Source organism: Bos grunniens, chromosome 28 (genome assembly GCF_055505025.1).
Source record: "Bos grunniens cultivar Pamir isolate PY7600 chromosome 28, Bosgru_T2T1.0, whole genome shotgun sequence".
Classification (NCBI taxonomy): domain Eukaryota; kingdom Metazoa; phylum Chordata; class Mammalia; order Artiodactyla; family Bovidae; genus Bos; species Bos grunniens.
Window position 1 is genome coordinate 10,246,770 of NC_141192.1, and position 24,980 is coordinate 10,271,749.

At 42.4% G+C, this 24,980-nt stretch overlaps 1 protein-coding gene across 2 annotated transcripts in view; it reads right to left on the reverse strand.

Annotated features, from left to right (window-relative positions):
* Positions 1–24,980, reverse strand: part of SH2D4B (SH2 domain containing 4B) — an 83,175-nt gene that overhangs the window by 51,369 nt on the left and 6,826 nt on the right. For both annotated transcript variants that reach the window (XM_086381689.1, XM_086381688.1), the window contains exons 2-3: positions 10,403–10,566; positions 8,685–8,832 (exon numbers count right to left, since the gene is read on the reverse strand). In XM_086381689.1, the coding sequence (XP_086237815.1) occupies positions 8,685–8,832; positions 10,403–10,566 (312 nt within the window). The remainder of the gene's footprint in view (positions 1–8,684; positions 8,833–10,402; positions 10,567–24,980) is intronic.

Consider the following 24,980-nt stretch of genomic DNA (forward strand, 5'->3'; position numbering starts at 1 on the left):
TCCTCGGTCCATGGAATTCTCAAAGCAAGAATATTAGAGAGGGTTGCCATTCCCTTCTCCAGATCTTCCCAACCTAGGGATCGAACCCAGATCTCCTGCACTGCAGGTAGATTCTTTACCATCTGAGCCACCTGGGAAGCCATTGATTTAGGGCCTGCCCTGAAAACCTCATTTGAACTTAATTTCCTCTATAAAGACCTTTAGGTCCAAATACAGTTACATCCTGAGACCCTAGGGTTGGGAGTTCAACATATGTATTTTAACTGGACACAATTTACCATAACAAGGAGACTTAGTACCCCCAGAAAAGGGTTATGACTGGTGTACCATAGATAAATGGCATTTGACCAACCACCTCAAATTAAATACAGTGTTCCGACTCCAACCAGCTATGGCAACAGGAAGCAGCATGGTAAATGCCAGTGCCCACTTCCCTCCCCACCCACTCCTATCCCAACTCCACGACTTCCATTCTACTCCCTGCTTCTACAAGTTCAACTTTGTTAGACTCCACATTTAAGTAAGATCATGCAGCATTTGGCCTTCTGTGTCGAGCTTATTTCACTTAGCATAATGTTCTCCAAGTTCATCTGCGTTGTCACAAATGTCAGGACTTCCTTCTAAGACTGAATACTATTTCGCTGTATATACACATATACTACTTTTAAAAATCTATCTATAGATACTTTAGCTGTGTGGCGAAAAGGCACAAAGCTTCAGTTATATAGAATGCAAAAATTCTGGAGATCTAACGTACAGCAAGAGGACTATAAATGAACACTGTATTTAATGGACATGGGCTTCATCAAACTAGTGCTCTCATCACACAAAAAGAGTAGGTGAGGTGATGGATATGTTAGTCAGCTTGATTGTGTCACCATTTCATAATGTATATGTATATCAAAATGTCATGTTGTACACCTTACTGCTGCTACTGCTGTTAAGTCGCTTCAGTCGTGTCCGACTCTGTGTGACCCCATAGACAGCAGCGAACCAGGCTCCCCCGTCCCTGGGATTCTCCAGGCAAGAACACTGGAGTGGGTTGCCATTTCCTTCTCCAATGCATGAAAGTGAAAAAATAAAGTGAAGTCGCTCAGTCGTGTCTGACTCCTAGCGACCCCATGGACTGCAGCCCACCAGGCCCCTCCGTCCATGGGATTTTCCAGGCAAGAGTACTGGAGTGGGGTGTCATTGCCTTCTCCTCTCATACAATTTTGATTTGTCAATCACACCTCAATAAAGATGGAGGAAAATTTACTACCAATAAATAGACAGAGAGATGGATGGATGGCAGTTCCACAGTGCACTCAGTTCTTTTCTCCTGAGAATGGGACAACACCAGAAACCAAGGACTTCCCTGGTGGGTCCAGTGGCTGAGACTCTATGCTCCCAAGCAGGGGGACTGGGTTCCGTCCTTGGTCACAGAATTAGATCTCACGTGCCACAACTAACAGTCCCCATGCCATAACTAAAGATCAAATAAGTAAAGAAAGAAACAAAGAAATACTTTTAAAAGAGAGCCAGAAACCTGCATCAAGCTCCACCTCAAAGGAACATGACCGGTCACTTACTGTGGCAAAGGTAAGCTCTTCACAGAAATGAATTGATAAAAGAAGACATTTTCCACCTCAAATAAAGAGTATGGCATCATCCTCACCCTGGTTTTGCAAAAATGCTCAACCTTTACAGCTGAAATTGCCTGGAAACTCTCACTGTTGCTACTTTCAGAATCCTTTGGCCCATCTGTGATCACTGAAGGCCATCTTTCTTTGGGTTCGCAGCGAAAGGCCAATACAGCCAAAAGGCAGGTAGGCAAACACTTGCCTTCCACCTTAGGAGTCGATTGCCTTTTTCTGGCAAGCCCAAAGCCCTCTGAGCTGTCCAGCTGATCCAGTCCCCCTTCTCCTGATAACACATGAGTAACAGCACACCACAGGAGCCCACAGACGCGCAATCCGTCTCACCCCAGTGGAAAATGTCACGAAGACACATGCTTTTTCTGGAAGGCATAGTCCTTTTTGGTTTTGGCCTGGCCCAGTGATACCATCGTGTCTTGTAGGACAACATGCTCCCAAAGGACAGGGCCAGGCCTGTGTCGTTCATTTTTCTATCACCAGTACCCCGCACAGGGCCAGGCAGATAGTAGCTGTTCCATAAACATTGACCAGAAGAGCGGGTGACTTAATGAATTGATGAAGAGAGCGTTTGTGATGATCTGTGATGAGGAAAGGGTAAACCGCCCCATGCTGTGTCTCGCTGATGCCAGCCTTGTCCAAGAGAAATTCAGAGAAAGTCTACAAATGTTCGAGAGAAATTAAAGCAGCGATAGCATGGTTGCAGAGCGTGTCGTGAGGTGGCCAAAATGAACTCCAGCCTTAAAGGAAAAAGAACAGAAAGAGAATGGCTTGGAGTAGAAAACAGAGGGAAATGAAAGGAGAACTTAGCTGCGCCGAGTCTGTTCCCCATCACGGAAACCCGGAGGAGGCAGGATGGGGCAGGAGGCTTACAGGCTGGGAAGGGAGGGCACAGGCCTCGAGGGTGAGGGGCAGAGCAGGAGCCCTGCTGCCCATGTGCTGGGGGTGGAAGCAGAGAGAGAAGCACCCAAAAGCAGTCTGAGGAGTTTAAAAAAAAAAAAAAAGGGGGGAAAATGCAAATTTTATCTGGCTCCACGACCTTTTTACTAAAAAAAAAAAAAACTTCTGTATGCATGTAAACTGCATTCAAATAGTGCCAGCAACTCAGCTGGTAAAGAATCTGCCTGCAATGCAGGAGACCCCGGTTTGATTCCTGGGTCAGGAAGTTCCCCTGGAGAAGGGATAGGCTACCCACTCCAGTGTTCTTGCCTGGAGAATCTCCATGGATAGAGGAGCCCGGTGGGCTACAGTCCATGGGGTCGCAAAGAGTCAGACATGACTGAGTGACAAAGCACAGTGTCAGCCACAACAGAATGTTGTTTTTTTAAAAAAAAAACAAAACAAAACAAAAACAAAAACAGTTTTCTAGCTATCTGTAGCTCTTATTTTTAAACTCTGTCTTTAACCCTACAGAAGGTTCTGGGAGTATGCCTCCTATTTTATGAATTTCCTATGACCAGGCTCCCCAGGCAAACTCCCTCAACCACCAGGTTTCTCATACAGGTTCTCTCCTCTCCTCCATTCCCCACTCTTCTCTGTCCTGGGTGGAAAAACAAAAGCAACAAACACCAACCTCAGCATGACCATTCCAAGCACATTCTCTCTCCTCCAAGCCTGAACCTCCTTCCCAGATCCCCATGCAAAAGGCTGGTGCCATCTAGCCATCCCTCCAACTGGGGCTCAGACGCCTTGCTCTCTGCTTTCCTTCATGTGCTAAGTCGCTTCAGTCATGTCCAACTCTTAGCGATTCCACAGAGTGTAGGCTTCTCTGCCCTCCCGCCAGGCTCCTCTGTCCATGGGATTTCCCAGGCAAGAAAACTGGAGTGAGTTGCCATGCCCTCCTCCAGAGGATCTTCCTGACCCTGGGATCAAACCTAAGTCTCTTCAGTTCAGTCTCTCAGTCATGTCTGACTCTGCAACCCCATGGACTGCAGCACGTCAGGCCTCCCTGTCCATCACCTACTCTGGGAGTCTACTCAAACACACGTCCATTGAGTCAGTAATGCCTCTTAGGCCTCCTGCATTGGCAGATGGGTTCTTTACCACTAGCGCCACATACCAACATCTAACTGATTGTTGATTTCACCACCAGCGTTTCTTTGTCCATCCCCTTTATCTCTTCATAGTCCCAGACTCTGTCCAGACCCTCATCATTTCCCACTTTGACCATTGCAAAGATCTCCTAATTGGCTCCCCCTCAGAAGGCAATGGCACCCCACTCCAGTACTCTTGCCTGGAAAATCCCATGGATGGAGGAGCCTTGTAGGCTGCAGTCCATGGGGTCTCGAAGAGTCAGACACGACTGAGCGACGTCACTTTCACTTTTCACTTTCATGCATTGGAGGAGGAAATGGCAAGCCACTCCAGTGTTCTTGCCTGGAGAATCCCAGGGACGGGGGAGCCTGGTGGGCTGCCGTCTCTGGGGTCACACAGAGTCGGACACGACTGAAGCGACTTAGCAGCAGCAGCAGCAGCACCCTAAATGCTCATCACTTGAATCACATCACCAGTTTTCCTCGTAAGACGTGATCAAACATGGCCCTCTGAATACACGCAGGTCTGCTTTGCCCACAGAAAATAGTCCACCTCCTTGGCATAGCATTCAAGGGCCTCACAGCCAGTCTTTCCAGATTTTTGTCTGCCTCCACCCATCATGTGCTTTTTTCTCTGCCCCAGCAGATCATTTCTCACCCCATTTATCTTCTTTCCATTTTCTGTCTTTGTGCAGGGTTTCTGGAAGGACCTCTGCCCTCTAAGGTGCCTCCGGTCATGGTTGGGGCTGAGTGGCTGCTCAGAATTCTCTCTTCCCTGGCACCTGGTAAGCTCTTTGAGAACAGGGAGTTTATTACTACCACCACCACCCTCCTCCAAACAACCTCCACTTCTGGTCTCAGGGGAAAAAGTATTAAATTAGATGAATGTTATCGGTGCATTGCTGCATGCAAGATTCGTATTATGTTAGCATCTTGATGTAGGAAGACACAATAAAAATTATCTAACCAATCTCTAACCCGTTGCGTAAATCCCTTTGGCAAAGCTGTTGCAGTTATCTATTGCTAAGTATTATAACAACAAGCTATCAGCAAAATCTAGTGGCTTAAAACACAAACGTTTTATGTGCTTGAGATTCTGAAGATACTAGTTCGGGCCAGGCTTGGCTGGGTGGCCTTTCGGCTGCACATTATGTCAGTCATGGTCGAGTACTTGGCTGAGGTCACTGACTGGAAGAACCACAAAGGCTTCACTCGCGTGTGTGGTGCCTAGGTGCTCCTTCACACAGCCTCTCTTTAGCTAGCCTGGGTGTCCTTGCAGATAGCCTGGGAACCTAGGGCAGGAAGGCTTCTTGTGAGGCAGCTTCCAAAAGTGAGCCTTGCCAGAGGGTGCAATCTGCTCTTGTCCATCCTCGGAATTTACACACAGTCATTTCTACTGCACCCTACAGACCAAGGCTAGCCACAAGGTCACAGAGGCTCAGTGGTGGGGAACCAGACTCCTCCTCTCAAAGGAAGGAGAGGCCAAGTATTTGCTGCCAGGCATATTTAATCCACCACTGAAACCTTCTCAGATACTGTTTCAGCCTACACATAACCACTTCCTGTGATGGAGAGCCTGTCACAATAAAAGGGTAGTTCATTTACAGACAGCTCTGCCAGAAAATGGGGCTCCCAGGTGGCTCAGTGGTAACAAATCTGCCTGCCAAGGCAGGAGATGCCGGCGACACGGGTTCTATCCCTGGGTGGGGAAGATTCCCTGGAGAAGGAAATGGCAACCCACTCCAGTATTCTTGCCTGGAGAATTCCACGGACAGAGGAGCCTGGCGGGCTACAGGCGTGTAGCAGAGTCGGATATGATTTAGCAACTAAGTACGGACGCACTGACAGAAAATATCTCAGCTCATTAACAAGGACCATCCAGCCCCAACGTCTGATCTGATGTTCCTTAATGAGCCTTCCAAGGCCTCAAAGATGCTACTTGCACTTCTGAGGCTCCTCAGAGCAGACATACTTACTATGTATATTAAACACATATAACACATTTATATGTGTTCACACAGAAAAAACACATACAAAAAAAAAACCACACAATAACGATAACCTTTGGAAATAACACAAAAGCCTGCATTTGGGTTCCTCAGTGAACATATGGCTTTACTGATTCCTCCATAAACCCCAACACAGAGCCAGCATACAATTTCTACCCCTCAATCACTGAGGTCCTCAAGGAGACATCAGAGAATCTCTGCTGGGAACCGAGCCCCAAGACTCCAGGTCCGCCAAGCTACCCTCCCGGCATCTGGGACTCAGCCCACCTCTGGGGAGGAGGGAGGCTAGGGATTGGAACAGGCGATGCTCACTGCTGGAGACATGTGAAAAGTACTGGTTTTCTTCCCCAGCAGACTTAAACTGTTATTGTTTAGTTGCAAAGTCACGTTGGACTCTTTTGCGACCCTATGGACGGTGGCCCACCAGGCTCCTATGCAAAATCCAGCAATACAAACTAAGCATCTCTCCAGTGTGGATGGGATTTGAGTCACTACTATGGAATTACATGGTTAATTTCAATCAGTGTGACAATGATTCTTGTGGCTATGACAGGAAATGTCCTTCTTTGTGGGAGACGCACACTGAAGGATTAGGTTTGATCGGGAAGCTCCCAGGCCAATGACAGGCATTATTTGAAAATCTTGTTGGACCATAGTCTCACTCTTTTGTCTACATGTTGTCTGTGGCTGCTTTTGTGCCATGATGTCCTAGTGAGCAGTTGTGTCAGAGACAGCATGACCCACAGAGTCTAAAATACTGACTATCTGCTCCTGTACAGAAAATAGTTTGCCAACTCCTGGGTTAGAAAGCACTATGTCTGCAGTTTTCTCTCAAAGTGTTTGACAGCGACAAAAAAGTACAAGTATGTCTATGTGACCGTGTGTGCGCCTGTGGGTATGCATGTGTGGACGGAGAAAGAGAAGAGCAAAGAGCATGAAATCGAGGCAAAATATTAATAATCGGTAAATGTAGGTGGTAATATTAATATATGAGTACTCATGTCGTTTTTCTTTCCACTTTTCTCCAAGTTTGAATTTTTTTTTAACGAAGTGTCTTGAGAGTACATATTCCTTCACTTAAAAATGCAAAAGAATCTCCTAGAGAAAAAGGGCAACTCATGGGAAAGTTAAATAAGGAGACCAATAACAATGCAAATATATAGAAGTTGCAGTAGGTTTAAAAGTAATGAGCACAATCACAATAACAATAAAAATATTAAACATAAAATTTAAAAGAAAAGAAACATAGAGCACTTAAAGAAAACAATAAATTTTACCCAAGTCCAAAAAAAAAGAAGCCCTCATATGTCACTGAGAATGTTTGGGATTGGGTGGCCAGTGCATTTATAGGTATTTAGGAAAAAAAAACTATATCAAAGATAAAAAAAGAAACTTTGGATAAAAGGAAGAACTTATCACATTCCTGAGTAAGATTTAATGATTTAATATTATAAAAAATGTTCATCTTCCACAAATACAGCAATGGTATTGATGCAATTCAATGAAAACCACCACACAGATTTTTTTGGATATTAGGGGAGAAGAGGATACTGAGAATATAATTCAAAAGTAGCTCTAATGGGGAAAAAATGGATGAGATTAGCCAAGGACATTTTAGAAATGAAGAATAATGATACACTCTAACTTTAATAGATGGTAAAATTTATGTTAAAGTTACATACAATTAAACAATTACATCTGGCTCAGGAATAATCAGTCAAAGAAGAAAAATCCACAAAAGGATCCAAAAGTAAGTAAGAAGTAAGAATCAAGGCAGGAAATCCAATGAGAGGAGAGAGGATGATTTACATAGTGAATGATGTTAGCATAATGGGCTAGCCATTTGGAATAAAATAAAGTGAGAGCCATATATCATACCACACAGCAAAGTGAAGGAAAATTGAGTACAAAGAAATGAGATCTGGAAAGACATACAAAGCAATGTAGATTAGTATTTTTATAAGCTTGTGATGATGGTCTTTCTACGCATAAAACAACTAATAGAGAACAAGATTCATATAATTGGCTAATAAAAATTTTAACCTTCTGTACATCATGAACCACTATAACCAAAATTAAGAAAACCGCAACAACAACACTGAGAAAAAAATATTTACAACAGAAATGATATTAAATGGCCAATGTCCCCTTTAGCTAATCATTATAGGGGGAACGTTTTTAAAAATTCAAAAATGGGCAAATGCCATTAATATACAATTCACAAAAATATACAACTGCTGAGATTCAGCATGATTCTTGTTTTTTTTTTTCCCTTTTTATTTAGAGTATTTTCTGAGTTTTCTACCCCCTGAGAAATATATTATTCCTACATAGCCAAAAAAAAAAAAATCTCAAAATAGGAACCAGAAGAAAAAATATTAACCTAAGCTTTTTTTCAGGAAACTTAAGCTTCTTGCTACAGGACTGTAAAGCTCCTTTACCAGCTCCAAACTCTGAGTCTCAGAATGAACAGATATGCAAACTTACAAACAATGTCCTGTGCTGGGCAGAAAAATTTACATTTTTCATCTCCTTGAATCCTCCAAAAATCTCAAGGAGATTGTTGTTATTACGAATATTACAAACAAGAAGCTCAGAGAAGTTCAGCAAGCTTCCCAAGGTCACACAACAGTGAGCAATAGAGTTGGAACTGGATCCCAGGCTGGTCTGACCACAGACTCAGCTCTCTTCAGGCCCCACTTCAGGACCCTTGGTTTGGGATGCAGAGGGCTGAGTTCTGATCCTGGCTCTGTCCCCAAACCAATCACCACTACACACAGTCTCTTCCCTATCTGGCCCTCAATTTCCTCATCTGTACAAGGAGAAGTGAATTAGCCAAGATGGTATATCAAGTTCCTTCCTACTCAGACACGTCTGATTTCTATTCTCATAAAGCACTATGAGAGTGCTCTAAAGCATAGAGTGGTTGGCCAAGGACTGGTCCAACCAGAGATCAGCCTGGGGGTTGCAACAGGTGGCCTCACACCGACACCCAGGCACTGGCCCACCTTGAATTCCTCATGGATGCGCTCCTCCAGGACTTTGGCAGCCTTTCGGTCCTCCATCTCCACCTTCCACTTCTCTGCCAGGATCCGGGCTTTCTCATTGGCCAGAGCATCCCGGAACTTTTTGGTGATCTCTGCCTCCTTCTGTTTCCTTTCAAGAGAACAGCAGATATCAGGAGGCATGGGAAAAGAAGGGACCACATGCCGACAGAATTTCAAATAAAAGCCATGCCCAGTCATTCTTGGTCTATCAGAATGGCAAGTGTCTGAGGTTCACAAATGTTGGCAAAGGTGGGGAAAAAACCGTTCCTCTCCTGTACAGGAATGTAAATCAGCAGAACTGCTTTGGAAGCCAGGAAAAAAAAAAAAAACAAAACTCAGGAATCCCATTTCTTGCTTGAGTTTACAAAGGTGTAGGGAGATGCACATCAGAGGATTTTTATAACATTAAAAAAAAGGGCAAACAGCACAAATGTCCCTCAACAGGATCAATAAGTTGAGTTCCTCATGTAATGGGATACTATACAGGTACCTTGAATAATGCTGTGGATCTACAGTAATCAATTTATCAAGGTGTGAATACAGCACTTTACAGAGCAGGTATTGCCCTAATCCTCATCATGCTTATCCTAGGTGATGGGTATTGAGTTGTTCTTTAATTAATTCTTTATAGTTTTCAATATTGGTCATATGTCACAATTTTTTTAATTAATTAATTTTTTATTGAAGGATAATTGCTTTACAGAATTTTGCTGTTTTCTGTCAAATCTCAACATGAATCTATGTCACAATTTTATTATTTAGAACATTGTCATTGGACTTCCCTGGTGGTCCAGTGGTTGGGAATCTGCCTGTCAATGCAGGGTACCGGGGTTCAATCCCTGGTCCAGACAGATCCCACATGCGAGGGGCAGCTAAGCCCGTGCGCCACAACTACTGAGCCTGGGCTCTGCTGCTGCTGCTGCTAAGTCACTTCAGTCGTGTCCAACTCTGTGCGACCCCAAAGACCCTTGCCTTCTCTGGAGCCTGGGCTCTAGAGCCTGCATTCTGCAACAAAAGAAGCCACCACAATGAGAAGTCCTCTCGCTGCAAGTAGAGAAAGCTTGCATACAGGACGGAAGACCCAGTGTAGTCAAAAACAGCAACAACAAAAACACCGTGATTAAAACTTGTGGGAAAAGTGTTGGCACCGACCTCATACAAACTTCCAAGTTTAGCAACAAATACGTTGTAAGTTGTTTATGAAAGAAGTCTGACCCTCCCAGTATCAGCAGAGGCTTCAGTGTCCATCTTGTGTGAAAAACAGAGGTAACACAAAGAGGAACAAGCAGACTTTAAGAGTGATATTCAAATTGCCCTGCTGTCCTAGGGACAACTCAGTGAGGGAAGAGGCGAAAGAATATCAAATGTATTATCTCAATAAATCCAACTATATTAAAAAGGTGTTGTGGTCCCCAAACCATAGGTGTAGAAAACTGAGGCCTCGAATCACCTCCCCACTAATGAGTGGAACTGGGACTTGGACCACAAGCTCTACCTGATGTAAGACTAGTTCTTCGGCCACCTAATCTTAGCACAGCTCCAAACAGCCTGCCAGCTGCCTGGCACTGGCTTCTCCTTCCCACCCATAATCTATTATCCTTAATTTGAGCCCACCCCAAGCCTCCGTGTTCAGGCACCAGCACCCTCTCCCCACCACAACACCCGCTGGCACCTCTCACCAGAGTTCCTCGGCTTCCCGCTGCGCCTGCAGCCTCGCTCTCTCTGCAATCAGCTCCTCAGAGATCTCTTCATAGGGCTTGTCACCAGGACCTTCTCCCATGATCCAGACCCAGACCTCGCCATCTGCCCCCAGCAGCCACTGGATGTGCTTGTCACTCGCTGCCTCACAACAGGAGGAAGAAGGAGAAGGAAGGGAAAAAAAAAGGTCAGAGTTGTAATGAGTGAGGAATGACCTGGGTTGACCAGGGGTGCACAACCATCACATCACCATACAAAACCTTGTCATCTGCAAAGAGGATGCCAGACAGAGATTGACCTGTTCCACAGCCATCTCCCCCTCCCATTCCCTCTAGGGAGCAATATGGCAGCCACGTCAGCCTGCTGGAGCAGGTGTTCAGGGCTGGAACTGGTGTCCAAGCCCAGAGACCTGAGATCTTCAGCAGAGCGGACATCAGGTGACTCACTGAAGGAAGACTTGTGTCACTTCCAAGCCAAAGCTTCCCTGGTGGCTCAGACGGTAAGGAAGCTGCTTGCAATGCAGGAGACCTGACTTTGATCCCTGGATGGGAAAGATCCCCTGGAGAAGGGAATGGCTACCCACTCCAGTATTCTTACCTGGAGAATTCCATGGACAAAGGAGCCTGGTAGGCTACAGTTCATGGAGTTGCAAAGAGTTGGACAATACTGAGCAACTAACACTTTCATACAAGCCAAGGCACTTTGGAGTCAAGCATCTTCTGAGTCTTCTCTCTCTCTCATTTCTCATCTCTGTCTATCATGTCCCCTGTCTGTTGACTGGAAGCAAAGAATTGGAGATGGTGGTGTTGCAAGAGGAAGCAGCCGGCCCCTGTATCTCCCTGACCCACATCAGCCCATAACCTGAGCAAGAAATAAATTTGTGTTGGATTAAGTCACTGAGATTTTTCAGTCTGCCTGTTCTAATAGATTCCACTGATAACCATGACTAAAATGGAGATCTGACCCCAAAGTGGGGTACAGGCTGCAACAAGAATATCAACTGACTGTCAGTGCTTTAGTAGTGGTGTTTAGCAGGCTGGTTGGCTGAAGATTCATGTGATGCAGGAACGAAGCATCTGGTAAAGCTGTCAGACACTGTAACTTAAAACAAAGACCCTCATGCCTTCTGAACTTGTCTCTCTTAAGAAAGGAGGTTGGAAAACACAGCACTAGGAGTATGCATTAGTTTCTAGGTGCTGTGTTTGGCAAGATGTTAGGGGAAAGAAATGAGTTCAAGAAAGAATTGAGGAGACGTCCCTGGCAATCCAGTGGTTGGGACTCCACTGCAGGGAGTATGGGTTCAGTCCCTGGTCAGGGAACTAAGATCCCACATGCTGGGTGGTGCAGCCAAAATTTTTTTTAATTTTTTTTTTTTTAAGTGTTTAAGGAACAGAAAGAATTGAGCCCAAGGTCATGCTCCCAGTCTTCAGCTGAGCATGGCAGGCTGGTTCCTGGGAGACATGAGACTCCTGTGAAGGGCAACTCCTCAGAGGCTGTAACAAACCTTCCCTGGACAGCCTGGAACGCCTCCACCCAACCTTCCCTCCCCTCTCTTTCACTCAAGGTCATGCCTGCACTGACTACAGCGCGATGGCTCTCCCAGCCTCCTCCAGCTCCCGGCCCTTTTTCTCTCACAGGTGTTTCCTGAATAAACTCTTGTGTGATTGTCTCCCAACTTTGTCTCTGCTCCTGAGAGGAACCAGGCTAAAACAAGACACGAAGGGTGCAGTCTTTCACACTTATTTTTCAAACAGCCTAAATGCAGATGACCTTCAGTTGAAAAGTAGAGGCATGGGATAAAGATGCAAAGGAAAACGCAATTTCTGAAATACGTCCAGAGAAGAATCTTAGCTGTTGCTCCTGGCACATGGAAGCAAAGAGATAAGAAGCCTACTAAGTCTCTGAGTCTGGACTTAATGACTTAAACAACCCTTGGGCACCCAACCTCGATGACCAGGAGGCAGGTTTCAAAGTCTATATCTATATGGTCCAAGGAGGATGAGATCCTCTGTATTCACTTCGGATGCAGCCTAGGGGAATAATGAACAAGGAGGAGCCTCCAGAGTACGGTCAGTGTCCATTCAAGGTCATCCCTTCACTGCCAGCGCAGGGGGTCCTCACAGAGTCTGACCTGGAGGACCTCATGATGCTATAGACTAGTGACTAAGTAGGGCTAATACTCCCGCCTTTTCCACAGTGGACATTCTGACCCTGCTCCCCCCACTGTGTATCATGTCTCAAGGGTGTGAGGATGACATGTCTTTTGAGCCACATCAGGACCTTAGAGGGCCTAATGCTGTACACATGTAGACTGTGGACTTTGGGCTGATGCAGTGACCAGGTGAGACTTGCAGGCACCCCCATTAAGGAGGCAGTGAGTGTATCTATGCAGAGAAAAACAAATGCATGGATGACTGGAATGACAGTTTGTGACAGTGACTGCACTATGCCCAGCACGCCACCTCCTCTCCCTGAGCCCAGCAGGTGACTTTTCTCAGGTCCCCTTCAATTCCGTGGGGCCACGTGACTGAATTCTAGTCTATGAAACATCAGGGGAAGTAACCTGTGCCACTTTCGGGCTAAGGCTGTTTGCAGTCAGCGTGCCTTTTTCCACATTCTCTTTCCCACCCACCCAGCAGGAAATTGACGACTCCAAGATGGTGGAGAGAAAACAGGCCTGATCCATGAGTCAGTGTTCGAAGGCGAGCCATGCCACAGCTACCCAATCCACGTCAAGCTGTGACGTAATCAGAACTAGACCTCCATTATAACTTACTGAAATTTCAGCATGTATCTATTGCAGACGGCAGCATTAACTCCCCTGGCTGATATATAAAGGCATCGCTATCTTTTTACTATGTTAAAAGCAATGCAGTACTAGAGGAATGTAAGTTTAATTATGACTGATAGAAGCAAGGAAGCGACTACTACAGAATTGCAGACCTTCCAAATTAGCTGTGGGCAAAGGTACATGATAACAGGTTTGTCAATCCTGGAAAAATACTTAAAAGGAAAAGACAAAACAACAGAAAATGAGTAGCTATCATAGCAAATGCTATCAGTTACCTCCTCACCATCCATCCCAGCCACCTTCCTCCCTTGCTAAAAACCCCAATTTGGGAAGTAACAGAGATCCCTGCATTTCAGGAAAGGCAAGTTTCTACTCCAGTCTCAAAGGACAAATGAAACTGGTCTAAACCCATCATGTAATATTGTTCTCATTGGCAAGTAGTCGACCTAGAAGTGACCAGTCATCCCCACTTTTGACCAAGAAGATGTGGGCAGATGTCCCAGCGAAAGGCTTTCTTGTTCTAAACAAAAGGTGAAGACTTCTTAGGAGAAATGTGTTCACTCTTTGCTCATTTACCTCCCCTCCTTCTTCCTGTCTGGAATGAAGAAGTGATGTCAGGAGCTGCTGGAGGACTTTTTCAGCCATGAGGAAGAAAGCCACATGCCAGAGATGAGTAAGCAGAAATGTGAGAGGAGATGAGGCCTTGCCGATCTGACTGAGAAGCTAAACTAATCGAGCCACTGCAGTACACCTCCAGACTTCTTATCATTTAGGGAAAATGAGGAACTCCAAGAAATAAAGTTCTTTAATTATTAAATGAAATGTGGTAATACAAATATGAAAGATTTCTTTAATCAGACAACTATTAATGGTGCATTCTGTCACTTACAGCCGAGCACATTCCTAACTGATACAGAGAACAATGAAAAATAACACAGAAGCCCTAAACCCTAAGTATACTCTTTAACACAAAAAGGGGAACAGAATTAATTTCTCCATTAAAAATCTGAGACTGTCAGATGTAAATAAAAAGTAAAATCCAGACACTGCTTTCGGAAAGGCCAAGTATTCTCCTTACTGGCTGCAAGTAATAATGAATCCGTGCTTCTCTGAAGCAAAAAAAAAAAAAAAAAGTAAAATCCAATTCTGTACTGTTTAAATATAACACACACGTAAAAAAGAAAAAGGTTAAAAATAGTCAGCAATAGGCCGTGCAAAGGCAAGCAAAAAGAAAGCAGAAGTACCAATGTCAGACAAAGCAAATTCAAGGACAAACATGTCAGACAAGGCAAAGAATATTATGTGATAATAAAAGATGCAACCCACAAAGAAGCTGTAACAGTCATAAAACTTTATACAACAGACAACATAGCAGACAACTACATAAAACAAAAACTCCTAACAACTCAAAGAGAATTTGAAAATGTATATATATCCATAGTGGAGAGTTCTACAATATTTATTTCAGAAGCTGGCAAGCCAAATAGATTTTAAAAATTGATAATATAAAGTTTTTGAATAATATAGTCAATAAATTTTACTTAACAACTATAGAACTTTACCCCTTAAAGTTTAAGAATATACTTTTATTCTTCTGATCTTGCAATTTGTGAGAAAAATGTTATAGGCCATATTCTCTAATAATGACACAAAATTTAGAAATCAATGAGGGGAAATAGGCATCAAGAAAATACTCCTAGAGAATTCATGGATCTTAGGGCAAATCAAAACTGAAATTATACATTATCAAGGGGAAAAGTTGTAGCAAAAAAAAATATATATGAGTACAAGTAACAGTAAGCTCAAAAGAAAAATTATAGGTTTAAAGCCTTTTCTTTTTGCTGTCCCAGTGAAGATAAAACTTCCTTCTCCACACATTCCCTCACTGTCCAATAGTGAGGACTCTGCCCTTTCACTGCCGAGGGCCCAGATTTAATCCCTGGTCTGGGAACTCAGATCCTTCAAACCACGTGGTGCAGCCAAAATAATAAAAGTTAAAATTAAAAAAAAAAAATTTAAGAAAACATCTCTCTTGTCCAAACACATAACAATATAGAACCAAAATAACAAGAACAAATGTATAGGAATACAAGAGATACCTCCATGGACTCAATACTAAACAGATGTGAAGCAGTCTGCAGGGTGGAAGCCTCAGCTCCCACGTGGGTCCTGAAGGAAATGGTGGTCACCAGGACTGTGACTCCTACAGGGTAGACGGGAGTCAAAGTTCTCCAGGTGAGACAGGGGCCGGAGGAGGATTCAAGTCACGTGCTGGTGATGCGCTCGGCAAGCTCAAGGGGCAGCGAGGAGGTTACAATGGCTGCAAGCAGAGGGAGCAAGAAGGGAAATCGCAATGCAGTTGGAGAAGCATCAGCTTCAGTTCATTCAGCGACCCTCGCGGGTAAGGACTGTGGATTTTGTTCTAAGTGGGATGGGAAGTCATGACAAGTGGAAAGTGGGGAAGGCGACATAATCTCATGGATAGTTCAAAATGCTCGCTCTCCCCGTTATGTGGGAAGCAGGGAACAAGCACACCCGGTGGGACAGTGAGCGTCTGAAACAGTCCAGGGGCTAGATAATCGTTTCTTGGACTAAGATGATCCTGGTGGAAGCAGTATAAAGTGGTTAAGATTTAAGATATATTCTGGAGGAAAGAGCAATATTTGCTTAAATTTGGGATATGAGTTGTGAAAGAGAGAGAACGAGAAACCTCCAATGTTTCCACTTAAGTAACGGAATGAAAGGTGGTGTTACTGAAAGGAATAACATGAAAGAAATAGCTTGGATAAATCAACACTTCTGTTTGGGCCAAGTTAAGTTTGAGATGTCTGTTAGACATCCTACAGGCAATCGAATAAAAGAGTTCAGAGGAGAGACTAGAACTAAAATATAATTTTTTATAGGCATCACTGGATAGATATTTAAAGCCGTAAGACTGGATGAGAGCAGATAAAGGGTGGGTATAGGAAGGAACTAGAAGAGGTGGAAGGACAGAAGTCCAGCACATTCCAACATATAGACAGGAGAAGGACCCCCAAGGAGATGAGGACAAAAAAGCCTGTGAGGCAGGAGGACAACAAAAAGAGCCCAGTATCACAGAAACCAAGGGGAGAAAGCATTTCGGGGATTAAAGACAGGTCAACTGTGTCAAAGGCTACTGATGGGTCAACAGGATGAAGGCCGAATTGACCGCTGGATTCAACAGCATGGAGGTCACCAACGACCTTGACAAAGGTGATTTCATGAGTCTGTGAAAGGGAACACTTAGAAACCTTTAGAGGAAAATATAAAAGCATATCATTATTACTTTGGGGAAGGAAAGAATTTCTTCTATGAGACATAAAAAGAATATAAGAGACAACGTTGATGTATTTGAATACAGATTAAAGCTTAAAAATTTTCTCACACAAAAAAATACCACAAAGACAATTAAAAATCAGCAACCAACTGAGAGAAGATACTTGAGTATGCACAACTGTCAAATAACTGCACCAATTAATAAAAGCAATAGTAACAGTTAACATATACTGAAGGCTTATCTGCTATTCATGGTTCAACATATTTTACATGTATTGACTTATTAATGTCTAGAACAATCTTTCTTTACTAGAGTCCTGTGAGAGAAATAAGCCCTAGAAAACATAATTTGAATGGTGACTTTTTTCTCAGTTCTCTAAGAATGGTGTATAGATAGAACTAGTCTAGATGCATTGTAGAAAAGTCAACTCATTACATACTATGTATTATTTCAAGCAACTATTGTCAAATAACTTGCTCTCAAGACCCCTTTATATTCTTTAAAAATATTGAGCATCTCAAAGAATTTTTGTTTATGTGGATTATATCTATCAATATTTACCATATTCAAAATTAAAACAGAAAATTGTAATATATATTTATTGAAAATAATAACATATCAGGACTCCCTTAGTGTCCAGTGGTTAAAACTCTGTGCTTCCACTGCCGGGAGCAGGGATTCAATCCCTGGTCAGGAACTAAGATCCCACATGCTGCAGGGCATGATCAAAAAAAGATAAAATAATAGCAAATCCATTACATAATAACATATACGGCACTTTTATAAAAAATAGCTATATATTCTAAAATAACAAATATTTAATTGGGAGAGTGGCTTCATTTTCCATTTTTGCAAATCCTTTGAATGTCCAGCTTAATAGAAAGCAGCTGGACTCTGCTGTAATACATAATTTTAGTTGAAGCATATGAAAAAAAATTGACTTCACACAGATACATAATAGGAAAGAGAAGAAAAGAGAAAAATCCATGCCTTTTCAGATATTATAGATAATCTTTTATTATACCACACCAAAACTAAAGTGGTAGTTTCTTAAATGTTTGTTGTGATGTGAAACCTGAAACAATATCAATGAATTTATTGTACTTTGTCCTATTAAAATTCATAGGTCATGTTAATCTCCTAGTTTTGGTCAATGTATCATGGTGACATAAGTTGTAACCATTAGTGGAAGCTAGATGCAGAGTATAAGGGAAATTCTCTGAACAACTTTGCAACTCTTCTCTAAGTCTAAGGTTACCTCAAAATTAAAAATTAAAATTTCTAAGGAAAATAAAATTAAAATCCATTGGTTTATGTTGCACTTTGAAAGGATCTTTCACTCATGCGTGATTTAGCAACTTTTCTCATTGTTCCTTTGGAGAATCCTGGTCCATGGAGTCGAGCAGATCTTCCAAATGTGGACCCATTTTATTTTACAATATCATAAAATCATGTCTGTTAATATCACTTCAAACCTCAAAGAAAAGCCTCTATGTATTGGAAATCCAATAAGCTCATTGTGGCTGATATAAGTTTTCCAAAAATTCTAATTTTTGCTTGAAAGCTGGAATTTTATCACTGCCTTAAATTTTATCAGTTGTTTTCTTTGACGTGACAGAGTCATCTTATTAATTTTCAAATATCCAAGTTTGAAAAAAGACATCGTTTGTCAGTCTTCTTTCAAATAAAAATGGCATTCCATGACAAAGGAGGCTAGTTCAGCATATAACTCAAAAAATCACATCCTGCTTTTCCTCAGGACAGCCATCATACTTCAGTATGCAGCAGAAATGGTTTATGTAGCCTTCCAGTTTGTCACACAATAAAATAATAAGGTTTACTGTTTCCTCAAGGAGTGAAACCACGATCAATTTTACTGTGAGTGTATGATGATGAAAAAATACAACCATTTCACTCCTACAAGACTGGAAAGAATAAAAATGTCTGATGGAAAAGTCTGCTTGTTACAAAGGATATGGAACAACAATAATTCTTATAAATTGCTGATGGTAGAAGGTACTGATACAATCATTTTGATGATATTCGGCAAATATTTAGTAACGTTAAAAATGCTACACATTATTACAAAGCACTTCCAAGTACACATGCGCCCAGAAAAACCTGAAATAGAAGGTTCATGGAAACACTGTCCAAAATATTAAAAATCAGAAACAACATAAATGACCAGTAAAGGGAAACAGATAAATACATTTTGGTATGTTTTTATAATGCAGTACTCCATAGCAAGAAAAATAAATAGGTTTGAACAACACAGACATATCTCTTTAAAAAATGCAGAACCAATAAATTAAATTCAGACTGCATATAGTATAATGTCATTCATATAATGATTAAGCAACATACTGCTTACAAAATATATATTAAAGTACAGAAAAGATATAAGGATGGTACATTTTGTATTTATAATAGGCTTGCATATCGGGAGAGTGATGAGGAGTGAAATTTTAGAAAGATATTAAAGTGCACTTCACACTGTGATAAAAACGCAGAAGGGAGGACTTCCCTGGTGGTCCTGTAGCTAAGACTCTGCACTCCCAGGGTAGAAGGTCGGGTTTGACTCCTGTTCAGGGAACTAAATTTATGTCACATGCTGCAACTAAGACCCGGCACAGCCAAATAAAGAATTTGTTTTTAAACAAAGAAGGCACCATGTTAACCGTTAGTAATATGGGTCCGTAAGTACATATTACACTACTTATTATTTTTGTCTATATGTTTAAATATTTTACAGTGAGAAATTTTTAAGGCTTTCTTTTTAAAAAAAAAAAAGATGAGACATGAATAAACCAAGTTCTCAATCTAAGACATTAATAAAAGAAAATAAAAAGAGAAAATAATTACCAAAGAAAAAACTAATATTAGTGAATATATGACATATATATTATAAATACCACCAAACATTTGTTCTTTGAAAAAAATTAATATGATAGGAAACCACCCAGCATGCTTAAATTAAGTTAAAACACATTTATAAACATATATATGTTTATATATATTATGTGTGTATATATAATATATATATGGAATTAGGAATAAAAAAGAGAGTGTAAAACATGAACTGATTAAAAGAGAGTATCAGGGACTTCCCTGGTGGTACAGTGAACGAGAATTCGCCTGCCAACGTGGGGGACATGGGTTTGATCCCTGACCCAGAAGATTCTGCATGCCACGGAGCAATTAAGCTCCTGTACCACAGTGACTGAAGCCTGCACACCCTGGAGCCTGTGCTCTGCAAAAAGAGAAACCACCACATCGAGAGCCTGCCAACCACAACAAAGAGGAGCCCTCACTCTCTGCAACTAGAGAAAGCTGGCATGCAGCAACAAAGACCCAGCACAGACAAAACCAAATAAATAAATAAAAGAGAATATCATATACTATTCTGTATTAACAAATTTGAAAATATAGATATAGGCATAAATCTTCATAATCTTAAATTAGACAGTGGTTTCTTAGATATGACACCAAATGCATAAACAGCAAAAAACATATATACGATTTGGATGTCATCAAAATTTGATACTTAAAACTTTTGTTTTTCAAAGGACACCATCAAGACAGTAAAAGGGCAGCTCAAAGAGTGGGAGTAAATATTTGCAGATCATATATCTGATAAAGAACTTGTGTCTGGAGTACATAAAAATTCTTACAACTCAATAATAAAAGGACAATTCAGTCAAAAAATGGGCAAAGGATCTAGACATTTCTCTAAAGAAGATATACAGATGTCCAATAGGCACAAGAAAAGATGCTCAACATCTTTACTCATCAGGAAAACACAAACCAAAAGCACAATGACATAACACTTCACACCTCCCAGGATGGATTTAACCAAAAAGATAAATAATAACGAGTATTGGTGAGGGTGTGGAGAAATTGGAGCTCTTACCCACTGCTTGTGGAACATTAAAATGGTGCAACTGTTTTGGAAAACAATCTACAATTCCCCAAGTTATTAAACATAAAGTTATCAGAAGATCTGGCAATCCCACTCATAGCTACACACCCAAGAGAAATGAAAACATACATCCACTCAGAAACTTGCACATGAGTGTTTACAGAAGCATTATTCACAATAGTCAAAAGTGAAAACCCAAATATCCTTTAAGAGATGAATGGATAAACAAAATGTGATACATTCATATAATGGAACCTTATTCAGCCATAAAAAGAATGACATACGCATATATGCTACATTGTGGATGGACCTTGAAAACATTACGCTAAGTGCAGGAAGCCAGTCACGAAAGTCCACATATTATATTATTCCATCCATATGAAAGTCCAGAATAGGGAAATCCAGAGACCTAAAGAAGACTGCATGCTAAGTCACTTCAGTCATGTCTGACTCTTTGCAGCCCTATAGACTGTAGCCCGCAAGGCTCCTCTATCCATGGGATTCTCCAGGCAAGAATATTGGAGTGGGTTGCCATGCCCTCCTCCAGGGGATCTTCCCAACCCAGGGATCGGACCTGTGTCTCTTATGTCTCCTGCATTGGCAGCCAAGTTCTTTACCACTAGCACCACCTGGGAAGCCCCTAAAGAAGATTAGTGGTTACTAAAGGCTGGAGCAGGGATAAAGGGGCCTGGAGGGTACTAGTGACTTGTATGGTTTACGAATTATGTCTCAATAAAGTTGTTCTGGACAACAACAACAAGAAAAACTCTCCTGGTAATTATTTGACAAGGTAATTTTAAAAATTAGTTAAGGTACAGAAGTCTAAACAAGAAATGGACAAACTTAACCTAACCGACAACTATAGAACAGTCCACACTATAATGGAACACTTTCTTTCGAGTGCACACAGAGCACTCACCTGGATAGACTACATTCTCAGCCATTATAAAAGAAACAACAAGTTTTAAACGTTTGAAATCATTTATGGAATGTATAGGGAACCCAACCATGGTGGCCAGATAATAAGCATATCCATGCGATGGTAAGATGAAAATAAATGCTCCCTGAGGCCCCGAATCATGTCATTTTGAAAGGACAGGCGGGAAACAGGTGTGGAAATGCACCTGAAGAATTTAAACCCCAAAGCTAAATGCAGAATCTGGTTTCAAATGAGAGAATCCTAGGAAGCTTTGCTAGTTTTTAATGTGAGAAAACCTGGAAAGCAGTGATGCTACTAGCCACTCCGAGAGATAACAGAGGGGCCGGCAGCTGCCTGCAACCTGCTACTTCAGCCTGACTCCACTAAGGAGAGTTGAGACCTGGCGTCAGGTTACAGGGAGTCACGCGATAACCAGGTGGTGGCCTTTCTCAGAAACTGCCCCTGCTGACCTCCGGGTGGAAGAGGAGGCAGTGAGGTGGACAGGGAAGAAGGGAGGTGGCAGGCATGAACACCTCTCAAGCAAGAGGAGAAAATACAACCCGAGCAGCTCAGCCTGGCATGCCCAGCTGGGGTCCTGCAGCAGGCAGGAGAAGCCAGAGTTGAGCAAAACTCCATCTGTTTAATCAGTCCCTGGGCTGCAGGAAATAAACTTACAGTTACCAGGGAAGAAAGAGGGGGTGGGGTAAACTGGGAGACTGGAACTGACATACACATTCCTATATATAAAATGGATAACTAATAAGGGTCTATTGTAGAGCACAGGGAACTCTGCTCAACACTCTGTAATGCCCTGTGTGGGAGAAGAACCTTTAAAAAAAAGTGGATATATGTGTGTGCATAACTGATTCACTTTGCTGTACACCTGAAATTAACACAGCACTGTAAATCATCTACACTCCAAAAAACTTTTTTTTTAACTAGAGAAAAATGTACAGCCCATGGGCTCTTGGCAGCATCCAGGAAAATGGTGAGGGGTAGGCGGGCAGGAGAATCCCATCCTTGTGGGCCAAGCTCTTCTGGTACTTGCAGAAACTCTCTCCCTCTTTATATGTCCCTCCTTAGCCTTGTAGGCGGAGAAGGCAATGGCACCCCACTCCAGGACTCCTGCCTGGAAAATTCCACGGCAGAGGAGCCTGGTAGGCTGCAGTCCATGGGGTCGCTAAGAGTCGGACACGACTGAGTAACTTCACTTTCCCTTTTCACTTTCATGCATTGGAGAAGGAAATGGCAACCCACTCCAGTATTCTTGCCTGGAGAATCCCAGGGGCGAGGAAGCCTGGTGGGCAGCCGTGCATGCGGTTGCACAGAGTCAGACACTACTAAAGCGACTTAGCAGCAGCAGCAGCAGCCTTGTAGAAGGATCCCCGTCAACATTACTACTATCAAACTTCTTTAACTTTTGCCAGTATTATTGTTTTAATTGGCAATGACATACTTTACTAGTGATGCTGAAGACCTTTCCTCATGGTCATTGTGGATTTGAAATTTCACTCTTGTGAATGGCTTGTTCATATCTTTCCTCCATTTTTCTACTATTTTTCTTTTGCTGACTGGGGAAGTTTCTTTCATCTCTGGATACAAGTCCTTTGCCTGTTACAAATGTTGCAAATATTTTCCTCTCATTTATCTCTCCTGTTTTTCTTTTTAAACTCAGTTTGGTACCTTTTATAAAGATTTTAAAAATTTAGTCATATTTATCTTTATTTTCCTTATTTTTCTTGTTGTGTCTTATTTTAAGAAAGCCTTCACTCTCCCCAATATGCTCTCATTTTTTCCTCGATTACTTCTAGAATTTTGTTTTTGTTTTTTCTGCATTGGTCTTTAGTCATCTGGTATATGTTGTTTCACCATAAGAGTAGCTGTGAGAAGGAGGAAGATGCTGTGCACTCAAGTGTGGGGACCTGGAGCCCCAACAAACCTGGACCCGGATTCTAACTCTACCTCAATTCAAACAGAGATAATAACCTATTTTGTTAATTTGACGACACACATCTTAAAAATTTCTGAAATCAGGATGTGTCTTATAAACAATGGTGTATCATGGTTTCACTTACAGCTTTCTTAGCAGTATATAAAAATAGTGTGTCTTTCAAGCTCCGGCATCTTAGATTTCATGAATCTAAGGTGGGCATGCTGATTTTCTTCAACTCCCTTTTTAGATTTCTCTGTTAGGTTCAACAGTTTTTCAGTAGATCCACTTAAAGGGTAATGAGTTTGTAGGAACATTGGGGAATCAGGGGTTTGGAAGCCCTGGATTGGGGGACTGTAACTCTTCAATTGCCCATCTTAGATTTCTTGAAACACAAAGGATCCAACCTCAGGTCCCTAAGGGGGTGAGATAAACAGGCACTTCATGGGCCCAGGATGGGTGAGACATTCCATCTAGGTGAGTTCACCTTCATTCCAGAGAAAGCAGCTACTCTGAGGCCTCATTCTTCCTGCAATCCTGGGCCTTCCTCCTTAGCCTCCAGAACCTGAGCCTCCATTCCAGGAGGAATGGAGGGCTCCTTCAGGCCCCCTTCCCTAAAACCTTCAGTGGGACAAGGCCATACCTTCAGTTGTCTGCCATATCCAGGATGCTCAGAGCTGACAGTTAAGGGCTCTGTTTAAGGCTGACCTCTGTCTGCATTCAACAAGACTGCACCCTCACCCCTGGGGACACCCACACCTGCTGGGCACCAGAAGCGATTAAGGCCATGCCCCCACATCCTCTCACAGCAGCTTCTGCCTGGCTCCTCCCACTGCCTACCTGGTGAGTCTGTAGTTTTGCAGCTTCTGCAAATGCTGGAGACAGGGAGCCGAGGGCTCTGACAGAGCTGCCTCTGTCAGAACCCTGGCACTGGGCTCAGGGAAGGCCAGGAGGACAGGGAGAGAGCCAGGGGGCTGCAGAGGCCCCCGGCCAGAGCCAGCGTGAGAACTTTGTGCACTTCAGCCTCACTGCCACCCAGAAAGCCCCTGCCTCATCCCAGATGAGGGGAAGCAGAGTGACACCCCAAAGAGTTACAGTCCCCAAATCCAGGGCTTCCATGCCCTTGATTTCCCAGCGTTCCTACATACTCACTGTCCTCTAAGTGGAGCTACTGGTAAACTGTTGGAACTAAGAGAGAAATTTAAAAAGGGAGTTGAAGAAAATCAGCATGCCAACTGCATATGACAGCAAGAACAGGGATGGGACAGGAGACAGCTTCAAACACGGATTTGCCTTGATGTTTAATAACTTCTGCGTGATGTGCTGAGAATCCAAACAATGAATGGTATGCTGCTGGGTTGGCCAAATCATTTGTACAAGGGGGCACAGAGAGGGGATAAAATATTTATCACTTTCCCCTCAGAGGAAAAAATGTGGAGAACTAGCAGTACAAAGTGGAGTTAGTGTCCAAGTAATTATTGTTGTTATGACTTGATTATAGAACCACTATTGGCATAAAAAATAAGTCTTGAGAGATAACTAAACAAAATCAACCCAAAATTCTTGATTATACCAACAAAACCATGGAGAGGGATATTAAAATAAAAAACAAGGATATTTTATCTTTATCATTCCTGATAAAGATAAAATGGGTTCAAGTATATATTTTTAAAGCTTTAAACGAATATACGCTATTTAATAT